The following is a 27,050-nucleotide window of genomic DNA, read 5'->3' as shown; positions in this document are numbered from 1 at the left end:
CAAAAGTATGCAACATAGTCCATTACTTTTTGTGTTCTGGTCATAGTGTACTAGAAATGCCTAACTCAAAAGCAATGGTCGTTCTCTCTGGATTCCAGATGCCCAAAAGTGACTATAATTATTTTATTACTAATTTCTCCCAGATTTAAAAAATTCTTTCCGTATGTAATTTGTACCTTTAGTCACAGAATAAAGTGTATCTTTATTCCAAAATGGGCAAACATCAATCTAAGCTTCAAAAATATTAATGTATTTGGCAGATGGAGGAAGCAGTACTTAATTTTTTCAAATTTCACTGAGCCACTGATATAATTAAAAAGACCCTCAAAATTATCATTTCTACTTATTTACCATTGTTCTGTACATGATCTTCAAGCACCTCATTTTTAAGAATCCCACAAAGTTCCGACAGAGTCTCTAAGTGAATAACATGAATGATCAATGGCCTGAAGACATCATATAATGACACACACAGTTTCTCCAAAAGCTCACTAAAATGAAAGAATAAAACATGGCTATTAGTAGTGGTCTTCTCAGAACTAATAGTTTTAAAAGCCTCATTGATTTCTCCCAGTCAATAAAAATAACAAATATCTCCTGGAAAATAGTATCTAGGAACATTATAAAATGAGAAGAGAAAGGCTGAAAGTAATTCTATAAACTGTTCTTGCTTTAAAAGCTTACAATCAATAAGCAATCCACACAGTCAATTCAAATTAGGTGCCCTCAACCAAAAGTTGACCTATTATAAATTCTATTTCAGTAACAATTTGTACACGTCCTTTCAAAAATAAAAAATATTCAGTAGACTTAATTAACTTTTATATTCTACTTCACTATAAATCAAATGAAATTTTTTCCCCCAGGAAAGACAGATTCAAAATTCTTGAATACTTATAAATTTAGATAAACAAAACCCAAAGTACTTTGGACATACATTAAGTATTTTGAGAAATTTTAAACATTTGAAAAGAAAAGATTAAGTTGTCTGTGTTCTTCATATTGTCAATAGTACTCTTTTATATACAGTATTCCATCAAAAGTGATCAGTCCAACCAAAACCATAAAATATATTTTTCTCTTCCCTATTACAGGAGTGATAATCTTGGAATTTCTATAAGAGTCAAAGAGCCAACATGAAAAAAACAAAAGTGACCAACAGTAGATCTGAAAAACACTTTGATAAAAATAAAGAAAAAGTTATTAAACAGCACCTGTATTTTTAATTATCTTTCATTATTAGAATCATAAATTTCTTAACAAGAAGGAATTATTATACTTAGTGGGGACAAACGGATCTAGATCCCAAGACTTAGTTCCCTGTATAGAATTCTTACTATCATGCCATAATGTCCCCATCATTATATTACAAACAATATGAAAGCATGTTGGCCTTTAAGCTGTACATTTATTTTAAGAAAATGACCACTGTCCAATCCAATGATATTATGTTCATACACATAAAAAAGTTAAAACACTCTGCAGTTACAGAATACTCCTATAATACACTGATCCACACTGTGGTCATTTAGCAAATGAAATCTTATCAGCAAGAGTTAGATTCTATGTACCACCTACTCTAATTTTGATGTCGGTTTTGTGAAAAATTCATTGTAAAGTTGGTGCTCATCCTGGCATACATGGACCATAAAGGCACAGCCACTGCGAACCTGCAGTAAACAAACACATACCACCTACAGTTAAAACCATACATTTCCAGTGTTGATGAAGTAAAGCCTGCACTTTACTTGCAAAGAAATTATGTACCTATATGCATAAAACAACTTATAGAAGAACAGAAGACAGTTGGTTTTCAACAGATTACTACATAATGGGATTATAAGTGATTTTTATTTTCTTAATGTTTTTATTTTCTAAACTTTTGATAATGAATATAAATTACTTCTCTAGTTCAAAAAGGAGTATTTAAAAAAAGAATTCTTGTGTATTTTTTGATAGTATGGATTAAATTACACTAAAGAAAAAGGCACTTCTTCAACAAAAGCTAAACTAAAATTAAATTGTCAATATAAATCTACAAACTTTGAAACCTCATCTTTCAAGGAACAATACTTATTTGTGAATATTCATACTTCAAAAAGTAAATAAAAATGAGAATATTTGGCAAAGTTGAATAAAGCTAATTACCAAAGCAGATATGCCATAACTAAAAAAAAACTTTTTTTGTTTGTTCACACAGGAACCAAAACTTGTTTATAGCTTCTAAGGTATCAACATAGCTCAGAGGAAGGTTTAACATTAAAACAAAACAAGCAGAAACTTACCAAGGCACAATGGTCTCTGTTATTTTGGCTGGTTAACTCTGTGACAGTACAAGCAATACTAGGCCCCAAAAGGAGCTCCCGCTGATCAAGGTAACACTGGTGGATATCATTTAGCAGTTGTTGGTATCTGATGGCAAGCAAATGAGACCACAGTAAAAAATTCTGATTTCAGATATGTAAATTAAATCTCATCTTAAATCCCAGAGTAGGCTGCCAAATCTCTAAACCTAAAATGGTCTCATTTGCCCACATTAAATACTAGAAATATAGATATAAAACAAAAACAAACCATGATGAACTGTGATACCATAAGCTTTTCTTTTAGAGAAGGATTTCTCCTCCAAGAAGAGGGACCTCACAGCTGCCCAAATGAGAAGGAAATCCTGCCATAGAAAAACCTTCCACTGTGTGAACTTGCTAAGTCAGGTCTGTGACCTTGCTCCCCAAAAAAGTTGCGTATTACAAAAACAAGTTTGGAGGCAACTGTTTAGAAAATATCAGGGACATAGCCAGATTTGGAAAAATAGCACTACAAGAGAAAGGTTATTTGGAAATCAAAGAACTTATAGGGACTCACTCAGGCATTTTTTCAGATCGTTGTTCTATTTGTTCAATAAGAGTCTGCAGAATAAAGAAAAATACATTAAAAATCTATCTATTTTAAATATACTATTCATTACTTTCTGATTATAATAGTATCACATGCTCACTTAGAAAAACTGTAAATATAAAAAAGTGCAAAATCATAAAAATCACCTATAATACAATAAAATAATCACAGTTAACATTTCAGTATATTTTCTTTCAGTTTTTTGTATCCACAGTTACTATATTTTTCTTTTTAAACAAAACTGGAAGTATACTATATATTCAGCTTTATAATCTGCTTTCTAAAAATTAACATTATTTCATAAACATTTTCCTATCATTAAATAATTTTCAATGTTAGATGAAAATGTATAGAAAGCCCTAACACGGTAGCTAGTATCTAGTAAATATTCAGTGAAGCATCATTATACATATCATTTAAAACATTACATTAAACGGCTACATAATATCCCATTGGGCAGATGTACCGTAAGTCAACCATTCTTCTACTGTTAGAGAACTAGGTTGTTTCCAAAAAATAAAAGCCCATTGGTTAAGAGCTTGGAGTGAAGCTACAGGATTCAAGCGCCTGGTCCTTAGTAGCTGTTTAAGCCCAGGCAAGCTGACTCACTTCTCTGAGATTCTACTTTCTACTAGATAAAACTGGTATAATAATAGTACCTATATCTCAGTTGGGGACTCTAACACACTGGGTCAAAGAGACACGTATTTTTATGAGCTTTTGATCTATTCTCCGAAAATGTTTTTAAGAAAGGAACCATTTACATCCCCATCACCAGTATTGCCTATCTCATCAAATCCTCAAAAGCACTGACTTTAAACTGCCAATTTCTGAAAGATAAAAAATGCCACCTAGGCCAGGCGCAGTGGCTCACGCCTGTAATACTAGCACTTGGGAGGCCGAGGCGGGCGGATCGTTTGAGCTCAGGAGTTCAAGACCAGCCTGAGCAAGAGCGAGACCCCATCTCTACTAAAAAAAAATAGAAAGAAATTAGCTGGGCCGGGCGCGGTGGCTCACGCCTGTAATCCTAGCACTCTGGGAGGCCGAGGCGGGTGGATCGCTCGAGGTCAGGAGTTCGAGATCAGCCTGAGCAAGAGCGAGACCCCGTCTCTACTAAAAATAGAAAAAAATTATATGGACAACTAAAATATATATATACAAAAAATTAGCCGGGCATGGTGGCGCATGCCTGTAGTCCCAGCTACTCGGGAGGCTGAGGCAGTAGGATCGCTTAAGCCCAGGAGTTTGAGGTTGCTGTGAGCTAGGCTGACGCCACGGCACTCACTCTAGCCCGGGCAACAGAGCGAGACTCTGTCTCAAAAAAAAAAAAAAAAGAAAGAAATTAGCTGGACAACTAAAAATATATAGAAAAAATTAGCCGGGCATGGTGGCGTACGCCTGTAGTCCCAGTTACTAGGAGGCTGAGGCAGTAGGATTGCTTGAGCCTAGGAGTTTGAGGTTGCTGTGAGCTAGGCTGATGCCACGGCACTCTAGCCCGGGTAACAGAGTGAGACTCTGTCTCAAAAAAAAAAGAAAAGAAAAGAAAAATGCCACCTAACTTTAACTTGCATGTATCTTCCAAATTTTCTGTGAGTAATCTGGTCATTTTATATTAGATACTCACCTTTCTTATACTGATTTATAAGCACTCATAATATATTAAAAATATTAACCTTCCTATCTGTTGCGAACATTCTCTTCGGTTTGTCTTTGCTTTTGCTGTTTAAAATTCAGAAAATTTAATTTTTATACCATTAATCTTTTTCTCTGTAATTTTTTTCCAATAATTTTTTCTAGTTTTTTGTTTGCCTTGGTCTTTCCATTTTTGTATTTAAAATTTTTTAGTTGACTTGGAATGTATTCGTTGGGTAATGTTATAAAATGAAAAGCTTACATTTATTTCCCAAATATTTAGCAAATCTTCCCAATACCAGGAAGAAAACTCCAGCTTTCTTTTTGATTTGGGATGTTTCTTTATATACTAAGTTCTAGAATTTTTTGTTCCGATGATCGCCCAGTGAATTCTTGAATCAATGACATTATATTTTTCAAAATTTTCTTGTTTAGTCTTACCTATTTATCAAATAAAGGCTGGAGTCATACAAAAAGAAATTTCATTGGAATTTCTGCTAAGAGTACATTCTAACCAATACACTACACTGGGAGGAACTAACATTTTGAAAATTGTCTTCTCAATCAAGAAAAAGATGGGCTTACCATTTATTCAATCACTTATGATTTTCTGTCTGGTTTTGTCATTTTCCTCATCCTTATATTTTCGTTAAGGTTATTGCTAGGTTAAGTACTTTATGCTCTCTGTCACTAATACAAATGGGACTTCATCACATATACTAATTGGTTACCAATGGAACATAGAAAAGCCACTTATAATTATGTAATTATTTTATAATCACCCACCATACTGAACCTTCTTACCTATACCACTTCTTTTCTAATCAAATTTTTATCATTAGTGTTTGGCTAATAAGCAAAAGCAAACAATCGAGTACAATCTATATTTCAAGACATCAATTAACCACTCTTCCGTTATATGCTTTATAAACAAAAATAAGTTTCTTCCATTTCAAAAAAAAATCTCATTTCAACTGGCTGACTTTCAAAAGGAAACAAGGAAGGCAGTGAAGTTACAGTCGGCAAAAGTAGATTATTCTTTCTAGTAACTTCACAACAAGTACAAAGAATATACACGTACCAGCTCCAATTAATACATTAACTGCCATGTGAGTTGTATTTAACTCAAGCTAGTTTTGAGCCTGCGGCCTCGTGAAGCATATGTTAACTCACACATCTCTTCACCTTGAGAGCTGTGTGAAATATTTTTCAAGTTGCATATAACTCATGCACAGAAAACAATATAAAATAACAAATTTCTCATTAAATTAGAAAGCATTGTTTTATTTTTGAAGCTTTTATTCTATTTTCGTAATAAAACATCATGGCCCCAAGGAAAAAAATTTTTTTCTAGTGTGGCAATGTGTTAAATGTATCTCAGATATATTATTAAAAAATATATATCTTTTAAAAACACATATATTGATCTTTGCACCCTCCATTCTAATCACTTAATCAAGATAAATATAGTTGCATTCCTTTATTTACCAGACACTGCCAAGGATGATAAATAAGGCACATACCTAACCTCATAGAATATATTATCAATGCATTAATTCAACCCTTATCTCTCACCTCGACTACTACAAAATCTTCATTGTTAATTAGGCCTCCCTGTCTCAAATCTCTCTTGACCATAATCCATTCTTTATATTGCATCTTTAATCTTCTTTAATTAATAATAATTATACATATTTCTAGAGTACATGTGGGTGAGATAATATCTCATTGTGGTTTTTATTTGCATTTCTCTGATGATTAATGATATTAAGCATTTTTCATGTACATATTGGCAATTTATATGTCTTCTTTTGAGAAATGGCTATTCATGTCCTTTGCCCACTTTTTAATAGGATTATTTGATTTTTCACTGTTGTGTTGTTTGAGTTCCTTGTATATTCTGGATATTAGTCCCTTGTCAGATGAACAATTTGAAAATATTTTCTGCCATTCTACAAGTTATCTCTACTCTGGTGATTGTTTCCTTTGCCCTGAAGAAGCTTTTTAGTTTAACATAATCTCATTTGTCTGTTTTGTTTTTTGTTGCCTATGCTATAAAATCTTTGCCTAGACCAAAGTCCTGAACCATTTCTCCCATATTTTTGTATAGTAGTTTTATAATTCCAGGTCTTACATTTGAGTCTTTAATCCCTTTTGATTTGATTTTTGTATATGGTGAGACACAGAGGTATAGTTTCATTTTTCTGCATATGGATATTCAGGAGTTTTGTCCGTGTTTTTATTTTTTCTTTTTTATTCTTCATTTTTTAAGTTTTTTTTAAGCACTGTCAGTTAAAAATGGATATCAAGTTTTTCCAGCACAATTTATTAAAAAGACTGTCTTTTCCCCACTGAATGTTCTTGGCAAAAATCAGTTGGCTGTAAGTACGTGGATTTCTTTGTGAGTTATCTATTCTGTTCCATTGGTCTATGTGTCTGTTTGGCAAATCTGATCAAATCACTCCTCTGTTTAAGATACTACTTTATTGATTCTCTACTTTTTCTGAATTAACATGACATGTAACATCCCTTGTGAGATGGTCTTTGTCGTCTTTCTTAACATACCCCACTAATGTCCCATGTTCCCATCATAACAAATTACCTGGAACTTTCCCAAAATGCATGTCTTTTATATCTCAACAATCTTCTCTATACATGTTATTCTCTGTATATAAAATACTCTTATCAATCCCCACAAGTCCACTATTTGAACTTTTTAAGCTCAACTATCACCTTCATGTAGAAACCTACCCTGAGCATCATAGGAAGAGCTTGTTGTTTCCTGCTCTGTGGACTTCAAGCACCTAGGACACACTTCTAAGATATACTGCTGTAATGCAGAAGAACAATGCCTACCTTTCATTCATGTTTATTTCCCTGGTATAAGGAAAAGGCCTAACATACAACAGTACTTCAAAAGAGCTGGTTGAATAAATTTTATAGCAATATCCCATGTATTTCAATAGACTTACTCTGACTTTGGGGGCAGCAGCTCGAAATTTCACATAAAATAGTGTGAAGGCATTATCTGCATTAGGTACAGATGAAGGATCCTAAGCAAACATAGAAGAGGATAAGGAAGGAAGGAAATTAGCAAACAAATAATTATTCAAAAAACCTGACACAAACCATTTCATGTGGCTAATATTTGGCCTCCATACCAACCAAAAGCTTAGAGAGAAAAATCTCAAAGAGAGATTCAATATTATTGTTTCTATAAATGAGTAATAATTGGAACTGTCATCTCTCTCTCCCTTATATTCAAAATTTACCCTATGTTATCTGAATTTCAGGTAAACAGACCTGAATTCAGATTTATACTCTGTCATTTATTGAGTATAGGACATTGGCCAAATTACTTAACCTGAGATTCAGTGCATCCATTAAATAACCATCATATACACTCATAGAGGTTTTCTGCAGCTAGTCCTTATTAGTTTCCTAAACTTACTAGAAATTTTGCAAAATAGAAAAATATATAGTTCAATTGTTATGTCAGCTAAGAAAAATGTGAACAGTAAAAAGGCAACCCCAAAATCACTGGCTTTAAATTGAAAGTTCAAGAAGGTACTCCATGTTGTTTAGAAAGTAAGTTTAAAAAATAAAACATAACCTTTAAGATTTTATTTTCTTAGGAAAGAAATATGCACCATGACCATCCTAGCTAGCTCTACTCTTACTCTACTTTTCTAACCCAATATCCTATTAATTTTGCACCTAGAATCTACTGTAAACTGTAATTAACTACTCTGTTTCCTTCTTTACTGATTATTTCTCCTGAATATAAGCTCCATGATGGCAGAGATCTTCCTGGCTCCTCTCTGCTGTTGTACAGTTCCAAATACGATACCAAGCATTAGGAGGTATTCAATAAAAATGTGTGCTAAATATAGAACATAGAAAAATATAGAAAGTGCTGTGATCCTAGCACTCTGGGAGGCCAAGACAAGGAAGATCACTTGAGGTTAGGAGTTCAAGACAAGCCCAAGCAAGAGCAAGAACCTGTCTCTACTAAAAAAAAAATATGGAAAATTTAACTGGGCGTCATGGTGCACGCCTGTAGTCCCAGCTACTCAGGAGGCTGAGGCAGAAGGATCGCTTGAGCCCAGGAGTTTGAGGTTGCAGTGAGCTAAGATGATGCCAGTGCACTCTACCTGGGGCAATGGAACAAGACTGTCTCAAAAAAACAAAAACAAACACAAAAAATGTAAAGAAGAAAATTTAAATTATCCATCACATCCCATCACTCAAAATCACTTTTATTATTTTGGTGTATTTCCTTCTAAGTGTCTCACGAAAAGCTAGAAAGGAAATGTTTTAAGTAACAAATACTTTGTATCTTATTTTACTTATTTTACATCGTATAGTACTGGATACTTCTCACACTGTTAAACATTATTTGAAAATAAGACTGCAATGGACATTCCTAATATAGCCATTTTTCTCTATTATAAATAAAACTGCAGTACATATTCTTACTCAACAAAAGGTATAATTTTCTTGTAATTACATAGTACTAATCTCAGACAAAGATTATGGAAAATAAACAAATCAAAAAAGAAAAACAACCTGTTAATTGAGACCAGTTAACTCACCCTTTTTAGTAACTGATTTGTAAGAGTCTGTAGTGTATTCACGATATATGTCTTCAAGAGGTGCAAAGCTTTAGAAAGACATTGTTTAAACTTCAACAAATATACAGGATAATCTTTAAAATTAGGCTGTAAGGAAAAGAGAAAGACTTACAAAAAGGAAACAAAATTGACAAAAAGCAAGCTTTTAATGAAAACCAATGAGTCTTTTATGTAAAGTAATATACAAAGCTCAAAAAAAAGTTGTATGTAGATCATAACATCCATGAAGATGAGTCTGTAACTGTCTTGGTCACAGCCAAGTCCCCTGTGCCTGGCACAAAGTAGGAGCTCAATGAATACTTGCAGTTGTCAGCAAAATATATTTTCAGCACCCCACAGACTTCAAGGCTAACATGTAAGGCCCAACTAGGACAAGAGTAGGATTTAAGGGAAATACATACAGCAATAAAGCCCTGGGGGATAGAAATAGGAGGTGATTAAATCAAAGGGCTTGTCTCTTTATTCTGCTCCCGTCCCCCCAGTAACACTTTGTTTCCAAAGAAATATATAGCATATCAGGACTTCAACAACTTAAAAATGGCTCACCCTTTTAGGTGGGATAACTGAGTCAGCCAGGACCCTTTCCACTCTAGGGGTCACCTCAGGAGCTAAAAGTACTGTGTAGTCCGCTATCGATAACAACTAAGAATTCACTATAGTTCTGCAATACATATTTACCTATATATTTTTCCCCCTTCAGAAAAAATAATTATAGCGCAAGAAGTGATGTAACAAGAATGTTAAGATTTCTCAAAAATATACAAAAATACCATGACTTACATGAGATGAGATATACGTTATACAATCATCTAACTTGGCCAGCATAGGGATAAATCCATCACTATTCACAGACAACGTAGGGGAATTCAATTTCTTTAAGAAAAAAAAAAAAAATCAATCTTAATTCACAAAAAACAATATAGGTAAAAGTGGAAAACTATGGATCAGAATTAGTATATTTCTCTTTAGGATATAACACAGTTGTACTAATGTCTTTATAATACATTTTAAAGGTCAATAAACTATCCTAAATGTAGCCCACATACAACAAAGAAGGGACAAATGTAAAAGAATATTGATTAAATTCAGTTTACTCCTAATAAGCTTTAATGAGCTTTCATGAATAAGGAAATATTTTATATTACTCTACAATTTTATACTGAAATAACATATCAAGTACCCAGATTTCCCATTTTTTAGTACTTTACAACATACATAATTTTTGTACTCTGGGCCAGGCACAGTGGCTCACGCCTGTAATTCTAGCACTCTGGGAGGCCAAGGCAGGTGGATTGCTTGAGCTCAGGAGTTCGAGACTAGCCTGAGCAAGAATGGGCCCCATCTCTACTAAAAATAGAAAAAAAATTAGCCAGGCAACTAAAAATAGAAACAAAAACTTAGCCAGACATGGTGGCTCGCTCCTATAGTCCCAGCTACTCAGGAGGCTGAGGCAGGAGTATCTCTTAAGCCTAGGAGTTTGAGGTTGCTATGTATGAGCTAAGCTGACGCCATGGCACTCTAGCCTGGGCTACAGAGTGAGACTCTGTCTCAAAAAAATTAAAAAAATAAATAAATCAAAAAAATAAAAATAAATGAATTTTTGTACTTTGGTGATTTTCTCAAGGTTAAAGGATTGATTAACCAGCAGTTACACTACGTTTAGCAATCATACTATGAAAGTAAAATATTACCAACCAATTACTTCTTATCTTAATATAAAAATGGCTTGGCAATGAACTACTTCCCACTGCATTCCATTGTTAACTGGCTACTAGTTTTACTTCTATGTCTTTAGTAAACTATAATAATAATGATTAATCCAAAAATTTTAACAACACGGTTTATATATAATCATTAACTTATGAGTCAGAAACATAGAAATATAATTTACACAGTAGCCTTCATTGGGACTATTGCTTTGGGATACAAATATACATTATAAGTACTATACTTTTCTTCAAATTAAACATGAGAATTAGTTTAAAAAATGTTTTGACTATTACTATAGTCGCACAACTACAGCAAGATTTAGAATTGAGTATTTCTTCTTATCTTCTTCACAGCTTACGAATGAGATACTATAAGAGGTAACCAACAAAAAGTTTTTAATAACAATAATACTATTTAAGATATAATACTACTTAAAGCACATTTGAAAAATCTGAACTGGTAATGGTATCTCCATTGGCTACCAATAGGAATACGTATCAGCAAGCAAATTATTAAGTTAAAATATTACTCAAGCCAATTTATAAGTTTAAAGATTATACCAAGAAAGAGAAATATAAAGTAAAAATCACTAACTTTACAAAAAGTAAAAAACGCTTACTGTGTTAATAGTCTCCAATTCATTAAAATATGAAAGCTTTTGTTGAATGTTTTCAGCCAAATCCACAAGTTCCGACTTGCATTTTTAAAAGAGAAAAACCAATTATTATAAGAATAAGAAAATTAACACTCTAGTCTCAAAATTACACTGCACAGATTTATATTAGACATAAATGTTTATATCAGACATCAGATTTCAGAATAAAGCTCAAATATTTCTGTAATCCTGAACTAAAATAGGCAAGAATTATTACAGTAAATTTTGTACGATCTTTTCATAAAATAATAGCCACATTTTAAAAACACAGAAGTATATACAGAGAAAATTTCTATATTAACAATGGCTGTAAACAAAGAAAAAAAGATAAAAGAGAAAATTTGGAGATAAATATAGCAATCTAAATGTTCTAGCTCTACGTCATAAATTTAAGCATAACCTCAATGAGTTGATCTTTTCATAAACTCCAACATTAGTACGATCACTATGCTTGTTTGAAAAGTGTCAATAATCAAGAGTGGACAGAGCAAACTTATATATCTACTATACTCTGAAACTGTGCTGAGACCTAACAGATCAAAATATAGGGAAGCTTGCCTTTGCCCTTGTTTACATGAGCTTATTTAGAATAAAAGTAGGCTCTCAATTTAACAATCTGCATACTTAGCACAGGGCCTCATAAAGAGCAGTGTTCAATATCTACTTCAAGAAATTAAGAAAATTAAAATTAAATCATATTTATCCACTTTAAAACAAAATATTAAATGTAACTACTGACCCTCTCTCCTACTCCAAATTACCTGTTCTTTTAGGAGCTGTTCACAGGCTTCATGTAGGGTTCCTGTCTTATTGGACACAAAAAGATACTGTTTCTGCAATGACTCCAGATGCTGAAGAGCATTGTTTACATCATTCAATATAGCATCACACTGCTCCTGAAACCCAGACAAGTAATCCCTCATCTGTCTAGAAAACAGAACCAAAAGGGGATTGGCAATAATATTTTCCCCTAATAAGCATAGTCAATAAATAACAGTGTCATTTTTCCCAAAATGCTTGAATTTCAGGAGGAAAGTCTGACCTACTCACAAAACTTAATAATATTCAGAAATGTACCAAAGCTGTCATAAACTGTTTCAATACTTAAGAAGGCAAATCACTGATACTATAAGCAACAAAGGGAACTGAATCAGCCTTGAGGCCATAACTTGGCTTTTCACATATAAGACAATGAATCGCTGGCTCAGCTTCCAAAGACTGGGACACCAAAACCATCCCCAAGGCATCAAGTAACGTCAATCCTTCAGATCACTTGCACCTTTGAAAGATGGTAGGACATCATGGAAAGAATTCTGGATTTGGAATTAAAAGACCTGGGTCCAAATCCCAGCCCTGCCCTAGTCTCCATAATGTTGAACAAGTTACTTAATATTTCCAGGCCTCAGTTTGCTCATTTATAAAATGGGAATAGTAATACTTCCTCACATGGCTGCTATGAAGATTAAATGGGATCATACCTCAAAAAAAACCTATTATTGCCTAGCAATAACGGCCATCAATAAATCAATAAACGGAATGTGAACATTCAACCCACAGCCCCCAAATCAGCTAGAAAGAGTACACTGTTATTCCCCCATGCTATTAAATACACAAACAGAACTACAAAGTTACACCCAATCTAGGTAGCCATCCTTAAAGTCTCCTGAGGATGTTTCTCCTAAAGAAAGGCAACAAACATCTCTTAGAATTCCTGTAAAACTCCTGTTTGAACCTAATCCTTTCTAAGTCATCTAAAAACCAATGTCTGTCCCTCCCAACCTATTAATTATAATGTAATTCTCCTTTTGTTTTTAATCACACAACTTCTAGTAACAGTTGTAATGATCCAAATCTTCTGTCTGGCTGTTCTTAAAGAATATGTGGCTGGTGGAGTTTTCTTTGTACCTTAATTTTGTTTAAAGACACAGATTATGAAATGTTTCTGGATGACTGAGATCTAAAAATTAGGATATCCAAGAAATGCAAAAGCCACACATACCTATATTTAGTTCCTTCATCCTGATCCATTTGAGTTTGCAGCTTTGCAAACCATAAGAAAAACTGGAAAGATAAAGAGTACTACATTGTTAACAAAACTAAAATAGACAAAATGAAAATGGCTACATGACAAATAGCAAGTCAAAAGGGTAGACACTATCTAATTCTTACTGTTTAGGGCTCAGACATTAATAGTTTTAAGCCAGAAGAAGACAATTTAATTACATGCACAATATCTATATGCTAGGAAAAGCAAACGATATTAAAAACATTGGCCATTTTCAGAGTCAAGTAAGGAAGAGTATTAAAGATACAATGCATAAAAAATATTTCTTCCTAAGAGGCTAATGCTTACTTGCTAGCTTGCGAAATTTGAGTAGGTAATACGGGGCTCTAGGTAAATATCAATATTAATGTTATCTAGCAAGAACTGTGAGAATACAAACTCAGAAATAATATTACATAGTGGTTTAAGAACATGGACTTTGGCATCAGCTAAATCTGGGTTTGAATTCTGGCCCTACCACCAATGTCATGGAAAAATATCTATTATTAAAAAGAAATAGGGGGTTTGAACTTAAATGAGCATGAAGGAACTTTTTAGGGTGACATAAATATTTTATATCTTGATCGTAGTGGCAGTTATACAACAAGTACATACACTTATCAAAACTCACCGAGCTGACACTTAAAATGGAGTGTCATTTTATTGTATGGTAAATGTATACAAATTGTATGTATTGTATATAAATTATAACCCAATATGTTAGATTTTTTTTTTTTAATTTTAAAGAGAGATATTCAGGTACAAATTTAATCTAGATTTTTTTTTTTCCAAACAGTCCAAACAAGTTCACAGACATGGTGCAAGATTACCTTCTACAATTCTCAAGTGAGATTCAATGTCCAGGGTATGCAGGCGTGCCATGTACCTTGGCTACCATTCACTGAGCATGTATTGTGTGCTTGCCACACACTGTATTTACATGCATTATTTTATCTAATACTCACAAAAATTCTGTGAGATAGGTATATAATTGTCCTTGTTTTACAGAGTAGGAAACTAAAGATCTAAGAAGGTAAGTACTGCCTCAGCTCACAAAGATGGTAAGGGATGGAGCTGAATTTCAGATGCAGGTCAGCCTAACTCAGGAGGTAGAGCTCTTAATGGTTTTGTAGCACTCCCTCTCTAGACTTACTATATATACAATTCACTGCATTTGCTTTATGTTTTACTTGGTAAATGACTCAGCTTTGACTCTTAACAGGACTAAAAAGAGGAGACAAGGGAAGTGGCAAAAGAAACTGCTATACATATAGGTTTGTAAGTAGGAATAAGCAAAAACCAAGAGAAAATTACACATGTTAAATTACTGAAAAATAACTATAAGGGTTCATCTAAAGAGAATATTTAGATTTTTAAAAAAGGGATTACCATGCAACAAGCAAGGGGAGTACTGAGGGATAGCTTAACATAGACATACATTAGGGAAAGTCAAAAGTGCATAAAATATTAAAACCCTAATAAATATAATAATCTATCAACATCCAAACTTGGAAAATCATATATTTATCTATAATGCAAATATAATTAGGTAAGAGATTCATTGAAAACACTTAATAGCCACAATTAACACAAAATTAAGAATGTTCTAGAAAGACTTGATGTTAACTATATGTCAAATCCTCAGAACTTTTAATTAGAACCATTTTTATTAGCCTTGTCTTGAGACATCTAAAATAATCAAACATCCTTAGAAAAGATACTGCAATTCACCTGCTGTGCAGTTTCGATTCTTTCTTCTTCCATTCCTAAGGAAGTAAAACCCTTCAAGAGAATGTCTTCTGTAGATTCAGGCACTATTGAATTCAGTTCAGCAGGCAGCAACTGGGGAGGTAAACTGCATGAGTCTTCAACTGGGAGCTTGAAAAAGAGAGCCACAAAGATACTTAAATAACCTGAAAATTCTCTGAACTTAATTCAAGACTGGGTTTCCATCTCAGTTGTTTTGAAAGAGAAAGAAATGTTTCCATTAAATCATATGAAGTTAATAAATACCATATAATACTAACACTTAACTAGACTCTTTCTATGTTAAATGATAGTCTCAAATTGTAAATATGGCTAGGTGGGTGGCGTGTGCCTATAATCCCAGCTACTCGGGAGGCTGAGGTGGGCGGATCTCTCATCCTTCCTAAGGTATGATTTTTGAGTTAGTTTTCTAATAGGGGTGGTGAATCTATGCTAATCCACACACATTTTCTCACTTGAACTTCTTGTGAACTACCACCAAACAAAGGGAAAACTTGGGTGTTGTTGAAAGTAGCTTGCCCTCCCCAGTATCTAACACAAAAGCCTGACCAACCAACAGGGTTAACAAATCACACCCAAAAATTAACAGCCAATAAACATTACCTCCTCCTACCATTTCCACTCACTGGCACACTTCATGCACACCTTCTTACTGAGAAATTTTGAAATTACAACTAAATTGGAAGAATTTCAGAGTTTCTAATCAGTTTCAGAAGAATCTCATGGACAAGGCCTCACTTTGACACCATTAGAACTATAGTACTTTCTAGTTCTCCACTACTAAAGATAGCCCAGGTGCTAATTTACCTACAGTCTACAGACAAGCTGTTTTTAGACCTAAAAAAAAGGCAAAGTAGATGCTGGGGAAAGTAAAAGGGCCTAATTGTTTAGGTTCAAGTCCAGCCTTCAGCCCTTAGTTCAAGATGTTTAAGGTCCACCAATTTAAGACATGATCCAAGGCCTTAGGAAGTTACTTCCCTGTCTATTTTTCTAAATACAGAAGTTTCATCTGAGGATAGCATTTTATCTTCAAAGCTAAAATAAACAAGATGCAAAATGTACCACCCCTAATTTAGAAACAATCCTTTAAATATAGGGGGTTTTGTGAATGTGTTCAAATGGGGCTATACTTATGGGAAAGTACATTACAACGCAGCGTGGTTAGAATCCTGCTCCTGCTCACTTACAAGCTGCACAACATTGGACAAATTACAGAGGCTGTCTGTATGTTGTAAATCCTACGGCGAACACACAGAGAACCTAGCAAACTTCAGTCCTTGAATATAACCTAAACCCATGTCCATCTTTAATTCAATTTCTTTTGAGAAAAAAAATTATAAATCTATTTTAAGGAATGTAAATCAATATTAAAATCCTGGTTGTGATCCCAAATACTATAGTTGTGCAAAATGTTACCATTGAGAGAAACTGAATATATTGTGCAGGAGATATCTTTGCATTATTTCTTACAACAGCATAGAAATCTCAACTATTTCCATTTTTAAAAATTAATGTAATAACCATATTCTCCTATCAGAGTTCATAAGGCCTTATAACACATAATTCTGGTACTACTTCATAATACATAACAAATTCCAGAAAAAAGTAAAATTCCTCTTGTTCTAGAATCATTTGTAATATACAAAGCTGTCCTTTTAAATGTACTTATTTGACTAAGTAATAAATTCTCACAGCACAAAATTCAAAGAATATTCAGTGAACAGTCACCTTCCCCTGGACCCATTCTCCAGCCATCCAGTTCCTTCCTCAGAGACAGGTTATCATTGTTACTGGTTTCTTATGTATCTTTCCCAAGACAGTCTACACACATACAAAAGAAGTGTACATTTTTTAAACCAAATAGCAGTTTATTATAACACCTCACCTTTTTCATTTAATATGCAGCATTTTAAATTGTCTCTTCAACAGAGTATAAGAGAAAAATAGAATTTACTCTTACTTTGTCACTAAACTATAGTGAGCTTATTATCTCAAAAATCCAAGAGTAAAGAATGATATTCAAGTAAAAATCAATCTCCCTTCTTCCCCTCTTCCCTGCCCATCCAATTCTTCTCTGAGGCAAGACCAAGATTTATAATTTAAGAAGTATTTTCTAAGGAATTTACGGGTAGAAGGAAAAACTTTAAAAGTAGGAGGAACCAAAGAAATAATTTCTAATTTTTATCAATCTTTCTTTTATAAAAATTATTCAAAATACATGAATATAATTTTTAAATCCAAATCATCAAAAGAGTTAAAATGAAAAGTAACATTCTCCTCCAACCTGACTTTTAACCATTTTCAGTATTTTTGATAGTTACTCCATAGCTCTAAAAAACAAATTTACAACTTTGTGTTTGAATTCATCAATTTTAGTTCCTATTTATTGGCTCTTACTTCATCATGTAAGATGAAGAAATTAGTACCTCTATATTTTCTTCCCTATTTACTCTCAAATTCTGTCACCTATACCATCTCTTTTTTAGATTATCAAATTTCATAACATTTACACTTTGTTCTGTAATTAAGTCTTTAGACTGATTTTTAAAATGATACTATTAATACATGCTTCCTGCCTTCTATAAATTTGCCAAAATTGCAGGTTCATTGATACCATCGTTGGTTTTGGTGTGTCACACATTTATTACTGTCAGTTCAAAGGGATCCAGGAGTATCATACACATGTGCTCAGTCTGTTATCTTGAAACAAAAAAATGTTTATCTTCTAATTTACTTTAGAAAATAAAATCACATGGAAACTCTGGATACCTGAGAAGCTACTATGGATATTCCAGACATTTTCTATAATCTAGGTGTGGGTAAATATGATAATTCAAATTTATGAAAGAATATTCCATTTGATTACTTTGAGCACAAATATTACTTTTCAATCATAAGAACTTTAAATACCAGAAGTAGTAGGAGGCTCCCTGTTCCCTTATTCTCACTACCATAAAATTATTTTCTCTCAAACCAAGCAAGAGAGAAGTCACAATGCATCCACTTCAAAGAAGTAATTTTTTAAAGTAACAGAACAAGTTGCTTTTTAATAGAAAATGAGAAAATGCCCCCACTAGGTATACAGCCTTCAAAAAGGGGTGTGGTTGTGGTGGTATCATACACTTTCCTGTTCTGACCTTTCATTCACTGCATAGGATGAGGTGACTAAAAGCTTCCCACTCACTAGCACTGGCCTGGCTTCCAGGTGGAGCAGACAGATACCACAGATCTAGGCTCCAGGTGGGAAGTGCTGGAAAGCTACCGTATAATTTACGCAAATGGGGACACTAACATACTAAATAATAACTGCAATAAACTATCGAGCATTGCCTGACCAGCTGAGCAGGTCCTGGAAAAAACAAGTAAACATACTTTCTCTCCTGTCTTAATCCATTTGTGTTGCTATAAAAGGAATACCTGAGGCTGGGTAATTTATAAAGAAAAAAGGTTTATTTGACTCACAGTTCTGCATGCTTTACAAGACACATGGCAACCGCTTCTGCATCTGGGCAGATGCCTCAGACTGCTTCCACTCATGGCAGAAGGGGAAGGGGAGCTGGTATGTGCTAGAACATTTGGCATGAACAGAAGCAAGAGAGACAACGGAGGTGCCAGGCTCTCTTCAAGAACCAGCTCTTGTGGAAACTGAGAATGAGAACTCAGGCTAGAATGGCACCAAGCCATTCATGAGGGATCCACCCCCACGACCCAAACACCTCCCACTGGACACCAACAACAACACTGGGGATCAAATTTCAACAAGCAGGGCCTTAGCAAACCATATCCAAACCATACCATCTCCCAAGTTCTACTTCTCACAACATTCTAGGTTAGAAAAAGATCACTTTTATAATCATCTGATCAATTCATTCCCTAAATGAAACCTGATGCTACTTTCTCTGTTTGGAGCAAAGCATTGAAGAGGTATAGATGGAGTCTCAGAACCTTCCTCAAGGCACCTAACCCCTTCTTTTATTACCTTTGATCTGAGTGACACCTATATCATCTCTCTTTTAAGATGTATTATGGTTTAGATATGGTCTGTCTGACTCCTCCAAATCTTATGTTGGAATCTAATTTCCAATGTTGGAGGTGGAGCCTAATGGGAAGTATTTGGGTTAAGACGACTGATCCCTCACCAATAGTTTAATCACTTCTGGGGTCAGGGTCGAGTGAGTTTTTGTTCTGTTAGTTCTTGCAGTAGCTGGTTGTTAAATAAAAAGACCCTGGCATCTCCCTCCCCTCTCTTTTACTTCTTGTCTCCCCATGTGATCTCTACACATGCCTCTTCGCCTTCTACCATGAATGGAAGCAGCCTGAAGCCCTTATCAGAAGCAGATGTTTCTTATACAGCCTGAAGAACTGTGTGCTTTACATATCTGATTCCATTTGATTCTTACAACTTCCCGTGAGGTAAGTACTCACCATGAGATAAGTCCTCATTTTACGAAGAAGAAAAGTAAAGCTCAGAGAAGTTAAACACCACAACTAAAGTCACAGAGCTATAAGAAAACAACAGCTATAACTAAATTACAGACAAATGTCAGGGTAAATTACTGTAGCATTTTATCAAGAATTATTAAGTTCAAAAGAAAGAAAAAGGCCTTCCCTACTAAAAAGTTTGCCCTGGCTACAAGAAAACCAGTCTACCTAAAATTCTATTCCAACTCTTTTCTCTAACGCCAAAAAAAAAAAAAGAAAAAAAAAGTATAATTTCTTTTCAAGATAAGACTAGTTCTCCTTCATAAAAGAGAAAGTTATTTTCTAAAGAAGTCAACAGATTTATGATATTTACTCAGTGTTAACTGGCCTCTCTCTTTCCCTATTCTACTAACCTGCCCAGTTCCAGCTGTTCAGGAAGTAATTTATCTAATACGATTTGTGAAACACTCCAGAAAATCCTTTATCTATACTGGTTGGACAAAATGAAAATCAAGGCATTCTTTTTCAGGACCAATGTTAAAAGAGTGGTAACAGGAATAAAAAATTAATTCCAAAGTCTTCCCACCAGACATATAAACACTCTAGGAAAGGGAAATGAGGGCTGTAGAGAGATGAAGAGCCATGAGAACGTCCCCCTCAAAGATTCCAGGATGGATATATAACTGGCTATTTCATTCTCACAGGAATCCAAAACCAAGACTGAATGTACTAAAAGATCCTCACTGAATTCTTGAACTTGTTAAGCTCATCCCCTACCCTGTTTTTTCCTCCAGCTGGAATGTTATTTCTTTAGTCTTTGCAAGGCTGGCTTCATGTTTTCCATCATTAGTTCTGACCTCAGACTGTCACTTCCTCAGAAAGGCCTTTCTTCCTTACCTAAAAGGACATGCCCCATCCCCTTCTGTCACACCACCCTATTTTATTTTCCTGCTATCATGGATCACTGTCTGAACTTACCTTCTTTATTCTTTTTTATACCTTCATGTAAGGATCTCGTCTTTCCTATTTTCTATCCCCAATTCCTAGCTCAGAGTAAGCATATAATAAAAGTTAAAGACTGCACGCAGCTAATGGTAAGTATCATTATACTGCATAAATATGGAACAATGGGGTGAAAATGAAAAGATTCCATTTATTTTACTCCAAACCTTCTCCTTCAAGCTTAAGGAGAATAAGGAATAATAGGTTATTTCCTGCAGATCATATTGGGCAGAAAAAAACCAAACAAAAAAAACCCAAAAAACAAACAAGAAATAACAGGTTATGCCTCATGACAATAAAAAGAAGTTTTCTTGTAGAATATATGTATTTCTCCCCCACCTCACCTCCCAGTGCCACAAAGTCCAAGCATCCTGCTTTAGTAATAAGCCAACTCAATTATAAACAGATTGGAAAATCTATAGAGCAAACAACTTCTATCATCCAGAGTATAAAAGAGTTCGATAGCTGAGCCAAAGAAATTTCTACCTGTCTCCTCATTCATTTCAGACCTACTTCTGGCACAACATCCTACAGAAGGACAGAGAACCCCAAGAAAGAACACCTATTTGGTGCCAGAGCATGCAAAAGTAAACAAGAACTTTCAAATCAAACCTTTTAAAGTTTGAGGACAAAAAAAGTTGAAGACTCTAAGCTCTATCTGCATTTGGACACAATTCCAAATCATGTAAAAGGAATGCTTTCAACGTCAAAAATAACTATAACTGTTTATAAAATAATCCTCCTAAACCTGGCCCTCAAAACTAGAAAAAGTTTGCAAACATATGATAATTCATAAAACATACTTCTTGCTATTATAACCAATTGAACTGAATCAAACAAGCAGTAATATGCATAACATCTCAATGGTAACTGAATTAAAAGCGTTGACACTAACAGAAAACCAGCATTATTTAATAATGTACTGAACCAGCTACCAAAGACAATTCATTTTTATTACTTTGCTATAGGTCAAATAAATCTAATCTCCCATAGCCTGCACTTGATCGAGAGCTCATAGTTCAATGTGCAATGAATAAAACTGTCACTCAGGGTCAAGTTTTGGTCTCCCCAAATCCCCTATGCAAAAAGAAAGGTAGGTTATTCATTAAGATGGTAAATGAGCACCAACTGGAGACTGTCCTGCAGCAAAGCACCTCGGGTTCGGTGCCTCTCCTGGGAGACGGTGGGCAGCAGGATTACAGCCCAGCAGACACAAGGGACCTCTGAGGCCAGACGCCAGAGCAAAGCTCCAGGTCAACCGTCCCACATTGCTGGAGGGAGGATTGGGTGCCGGCGGGCATCAGCCACTGGACGCCCCCGCAATCGATCCCAAGCTGGAGCAGAGAGTCGGAATCGCCCGCCATGAGAGGCCTGACAGCCCAGGGAGGTGAGGGGCCCCTCCCACCGGATCCGCCACCGTGGCCAGGAGAAGTGGATAGAGACCTCTGGTAGAGGATGGCGAGGCCGGGGTCCTGCCAGGACGCTCGAGCATCCCATCCCCGTCGCCCGCGCCCAGTTCCCGCCCATCACCTCACCTCGGCCGGCATCGGTAGGTTCTCTGCCGCCGCCTTCAGCTCCAGCACCGAGTCCGTCTGCCTGTCGGTCAGCGGCGCCGTCGTGTCCGGTCTCCGATCCCAGAGGGCCAGCTTCTCCCGAGCGTCCCGCTCCGCCGCCGCCTCAGACAGCAGCAGCAGCGCCGCCTCCGCCATTGCCGCCGCCCCCGCGGCCCTCAGCAGCAGCGGGGTGAAGGGGACCCCTACAGAGAGGCCCCGGCCACTTCCGGGAGAACCCGGGCTACCAGCACTGCACCGGCGGAGGGGCGGGGCGGGCCGGAATGCCCTGACCCCGGAAATGCTTCCTCAGTGTGGGGGCGGGACCGAGGCCAGAACAGACGTGGCTTTAAACAAGCTCCAACTACTTCCGGTTGGGATGTAGAAGAACGTGGAGCCTGGACCTGACGGAAATGGAAACGCCCCTACCGGAAGTCTCTTCCTCAACATCCGTAACTTTATTGTTACGAGTTGTTCATGTTATTGACAACTGCGCTAAGTCACCTGCCGGTAGGGGGCTTCGTGAGCTCCCGGATCTGTCGCCTCTCTTCTCACAGACTCGTTGTCTGGGTGGAGAGTGTGTGAGTTCCGTGTTAACATGTTGACAGTTTCCGCCGCTTACATCAAAACCAAGAGCTTTACTATTCCAACATCCAATAATTCCCCTTTAGAAAACGAATTTATAGAAATACATTAAAATTTAAAGATATGTGTATCTCAGACATTAATAGTATCAAATAACTGGAAACAACCTAAATGTCGAACATCAAAAAATTGGATCAATAATTCGTGGTACAGACATGTAGTGATAATACTGTTCTGCCATTTAAATCATGTAAATTTGAGCAACAAAATAAATAGCGATAGTATGAATCATAACCTACAGAATAAAATAAATACCTATGAATTCATACTGATATAATTTATTGAATAAATAAATGGTGGAGAAAGGACAACCCTCTACCTTACAGAAGAATTCCAGCCTGAACAACATAGCAAGATCCCGTCTCTACAAAAAAAAAATGTAAATATGTTTTTGTGTATATATACACACATGTATATATTTAGCCAGGTGTGGTGGCGCATGCCTATAGTCCCAGCTACTTGGGAGGCTGAGGAAGGAGGATCACTTGAGCCCAGGAGTTTGAGGTTGCAGTGAGCTATAATGACACCACAACACTCTAGCCTGGCGACAGATTGAGACCCTGATATATATACATACATACATATGAGAAGTAGAAAATCATCACTAGGACGCCCCAGTAATAATTGTAGCAGGCAAGATCTAAGGATAGATGCTAATATGAGTGGGCAAAAGTTCAAGGAGAAGCAAGTTTGCATATTTCCAAAGAACTGCCCCAAGATATCTATTGGTAACAAGAGGAAATAGTAACTTTACAGTGGAGGAACCTGACAGACACCACCTTAACCAAGTGATCAAAGTCACCATCATCGTCATGAAACTCCTGACATCACACCAATCCACCACTATTTCCTAAAGAAAGTCATCTTCCAGATGTGTACAGACATGTGGCTCTATTTGTCTAAGTGCCTAAAACACTCTTTTCTCCAGGCCAGACTGATCTCTAGTTCCACACACCTCTAAAATTAATCTTGTTGAATTTTGTGATAATTCTTTACCAAACATCATCCTTCAAGGGCCAAATGTAAGCATCTTCTCTCCCAAATGTGTTTCTATTACAGATTTTCCTAAATCCATGGTCACTCTACTTTCTTCTAATCATTATTTTTAAGTCCTTAAAATATTTTTACCAACTGATGATTCATGAGGCTGAAGAGATGCAATGCAGGTCATGATACCCATTGGCAAAGGCTGGAGATTTAATCAGCTGCTCTGAGGTCAAATGAGGGGAGAGGAAGATAAATGTGCAACACAGTGATCTATTCTTGACCTGAGGAATTGAGAGAGCCAAGGGAAGACAGCTGTGCCTGGAGAATCCAGCAGTCACCAGCTGACCCTGCAGGAGGCAGGAGGGGAACCGATGAAACAGGGTAAAGGCAGTTTCTATGGGATGTTCTAATTTTCTGGAACTCTAGTATGGAAGTATATACATTTAAACAATGCAGTGTTGCTCAAAATCTAGTGCAAAGTGTGGTGTCCAACATACTAAACCTTCTGCTTCAGACTCTAGTGCTCTTTTCTATATGGAGAAATATTGTCTAGTCCCCCCCTCAAAAAAGTACAAATTTCTTATAATGAACTCACTTTTATACTCTGTATACAAGTCAAATTTCTTCCTGTTACTATGTGGTGGTTAGTGCATTCCCAGAAGCACTAGACATGACAAATACAATTGCCATTTTAATTTTCTACTACAATTCTTACGATGTATTTATTTGACTCAAGTATTGGTAATTGTTCTCATAAAAACCATTCAAATTGATATAATAAACACTCATATTGCATATATCTATCCATACAAGGTACACATGTATTCATAGTGTGTTTCTGCTAGAGAGAGAGAGGGATGAAGGGAGGGTGAGAGAGAGAATGAATGAATGAATGAGAAGACAGATTGCATGGGATATCTATCTTGGGGAAAGGACAAAGATAATGTCAGAGGAGTCTCATCCTCAAATGATTAAGGTCCCCAGATCATAGGAGATGACATCTTGTTTGTATGATCTTATTCAGATTTCACTTTTGACCTCTTGATGACAACTCTGTGAATAAGCAGGGAAGGGGTTATTATTTTCCTTCATACAGAGACAAGCAAGTGAAACAGGGAGATGAAGTTAGTTGTTGAAGACTTTTGGGAGGGCAAAGAAAAAGGTATATATTCTTTCTAGAGGGAAATTGGCCAACACCTATCAAAACAGAGGCTGGAGAAATGGAGAGAGAGAGAAGATAGTCCTTGGATCCAGCAATTCTACCTCTGGAAATTTATCCTACAGAAATTCTTACATGTGCAAAAAAAAAAAATACATGTACAGGATAGTGTATAATGGAGAAAAATCAGACACAACCTAAATATTTATCAATAGGGGAATATTTTTGTTCCCCCCCCCCTCCTTTTTTTGTTTTTTGAGACAGGTCTCACTCTGTTACCCAAGCTAGAGTGACAAGGCATCAGCTTTGCTCACAGCAACTTCAAACTCCTGGGCTCAAGCGATCCTCCTGCCTCAGCCTCCTGAGTAGCTGGGACTACAGGCATGCACCACCATGCCTGGCTGATTTTTTTTCCATTTTTAGTAGAGACAGGGTCTTGCGCTTGCTCAGGCGGGTCTCGAGTTCCTCACCTCAAGCGATCTTCCCACTCGGCTTCCCAGAGTGCTAGAATTGCAGGTGTGAGCCACTGTGCCCCGCCCTCCTGTTAATTATTGCAGTATAAAAAACTAACTCAAAAATCATGTCCTAAAACAATCATTTTATTATTTTGTTCATGATTTTGTGAGTTAGGAATATCCAAAGGACACATCAGGAAAGACCCGTCTCTGCTCACAGTGTTCGGAGCCTTGACTGGAATGACTCAGATGGCTAAAGGCTGGACAGCTGGGGACTGGCTGTGCACTTCTATATCTTCCCAGGGTCTCAGAGCCTCTCCATCTGCTCTCTCCACCTGGTCTCTCAAGCATAAAGACCTCAGGATATTTGGACTTCTTACATGGCTCTGGGATTGAAGAGATTGTTCCCAGGGTCATCCTTTGACCTTCATAGTAGGTTGTTTGTGCTGCTCTTTGTCAAGAGGGTCATTGTAGGCTGCCCAGATTCAAGGGAAGAGAAATTAGCCAGGCGTGGTTGTCCCTATAGTCTCAGCTACTCAGGAGACTGAGGCAGGAGGATCATTTGAGCCCAGGAGTTTGAGGCCGCAGTGAGCTAAGATCAGGTCACCACACTCCAGCCTAGGCAAGAGAGTAAGACCTCATCTCCAAAAAAAGGTGAGGAGAGGAGGAAAATTGACTCCACCTCTCAATGAGAGGAGCAACAAAGAACTTGCAGCATTTTTTTTTTTTTTCTTTTTTGTGAGGCAGAGTCTCACTCTGTCACCCAGACTAGAATGCTGTGGCGTTAGCCTAGCTCACAACAACCTCAAATTACTGGGCTCAAATGATCCTCTTGTCTCAGCCTTCCAAATAGTTGGGATTACAGGCGTGCGCCACCATGCTCAGCTAATTTTTACTATTTTTAGTAGAGATGGGATCTCACTCTTGCTTAGGCTGGTCTCGAACTCCTGAGCTCAAGCGATCCTCCCCCCTCAGCCTCCCAGAGTGCTAGGATTACAGACATGAGCCACTGCGCCCGGCCAATTTGCAGCATTTTTAATCTACCACAGACCTGATACTTTGCAACCATTAAAAAGAACAAAGTATTTTATGGATTCTGCTTCTACACGAGGAAACTTTCGGAAGTGATGGAAATGTCATCCTGTTGTGGTGATGGTCTCACAAGTGTACACATATGACAAACTGACCAAACTGTACATTTGAAATATGTGTAGTATACATCTACACATACAACGCACTTCAATTATATACCTCAATAGAATTGAAAGGGGATAATTAAGTAAATCCATAAGTATCGATATGGAAGTATGTTTGCCATATGTTGTTGAAATAAGAAAGCAAGTTGCTGAAAAATATAGATGTAATCCCACTTTTGGTTCAAAAGTCACAGGGAGAGGAGAGAGAGAGAGAGTGAGAAATGATCTGAAAAGATACATAGCACATTGTTATTAGTAGTTGTACCCTATGAGCAGGATTGGCACAACAGGTAGAAG

General features: G+C 36.3%; 1 protein-coding gene across 1 annotated transcript in view; it reads right to left on the bottom strand.

Moving 5' to 3' along the window:
- Positions 1 to 22,956, bottom strand: part of COG3 (component of oligomeric golgi complex 3) — a 61,128-nt gene extending 38,172 nt beyond the window's left edge. The window contains exons 1-12 of the mRNA XM_069467678.1: positions 22,297 to 22,956; positions 15,302 to 15,448; positions 13,526 to 13,587; positions 12,288 to 12,453; positions 11,491 to 11,565; positions 9,942 to 10,034; positions 9,123 to 9,248; positions 7,500 to 7,580; positions 2,863 to 2,906; positions 2,286 to 2,412; positions 1,579 to 1,670; positions 352 to 491 (exon numbers count right to left, since the gene is read on the bottom strand). Coding sequence (XP_069323779.1) covers positions 352 to 491; positions 1,579 to 1,670; positions 2,286 to 2,412; positions 2,863 to 2,906; positions 7,500 to 7,580; positions 9,123 to 9,248; positions 9,942 to 10,034; positions 11,491 to 11,565; positions 12,288 to 12,453; positions 13,526 to 13,587; positions 15,302 to 15,448; positions 22,297 to 22,470 — 1,327 coding nt within the window. The 5' untranslated portion in view covers positions 22,471 to 22,956. The remainder of the gene's footprint in view (positions 1 to 351; positions 492 to 1,578; positions 1,671 to 2,285; positions 2,413 to 2,862; positions 2,907 to 7,499; positions 7,581 to 9,122; positions 9,249 to 9,941; positions 10,035 to 11,490; positions 11,566 to 12,287; positions 12,454 to 13,525; positions 13,588 to 15,301; positions 15,449 to 22,296) is intronic.
- Between the last annotated feature and the right edge of the window lie 4,094 nt (positions 22,957 to 27,050).

The sequence above is a fragment of the Eulemur rufifrons genome, chromosome 4 (genome assembly GCF_041146395.1).
Source record: "Eulemur rufifrons isolate Redbay chromosome 4, OSU_ERuf_1, whole genome shotgun sequence".
Taxonomy (NCBI): Eukaryota; Metazoa; Chordata; class Mammalia; order Primates; family Lemuridae; genus Eulemur; species Eulemur rufifrons.
The sequence above is the reverse complement of the archived record's forward strand: the minus strand, read 5'-3'. Positions and strand labels throughout refer to the sequence as shown.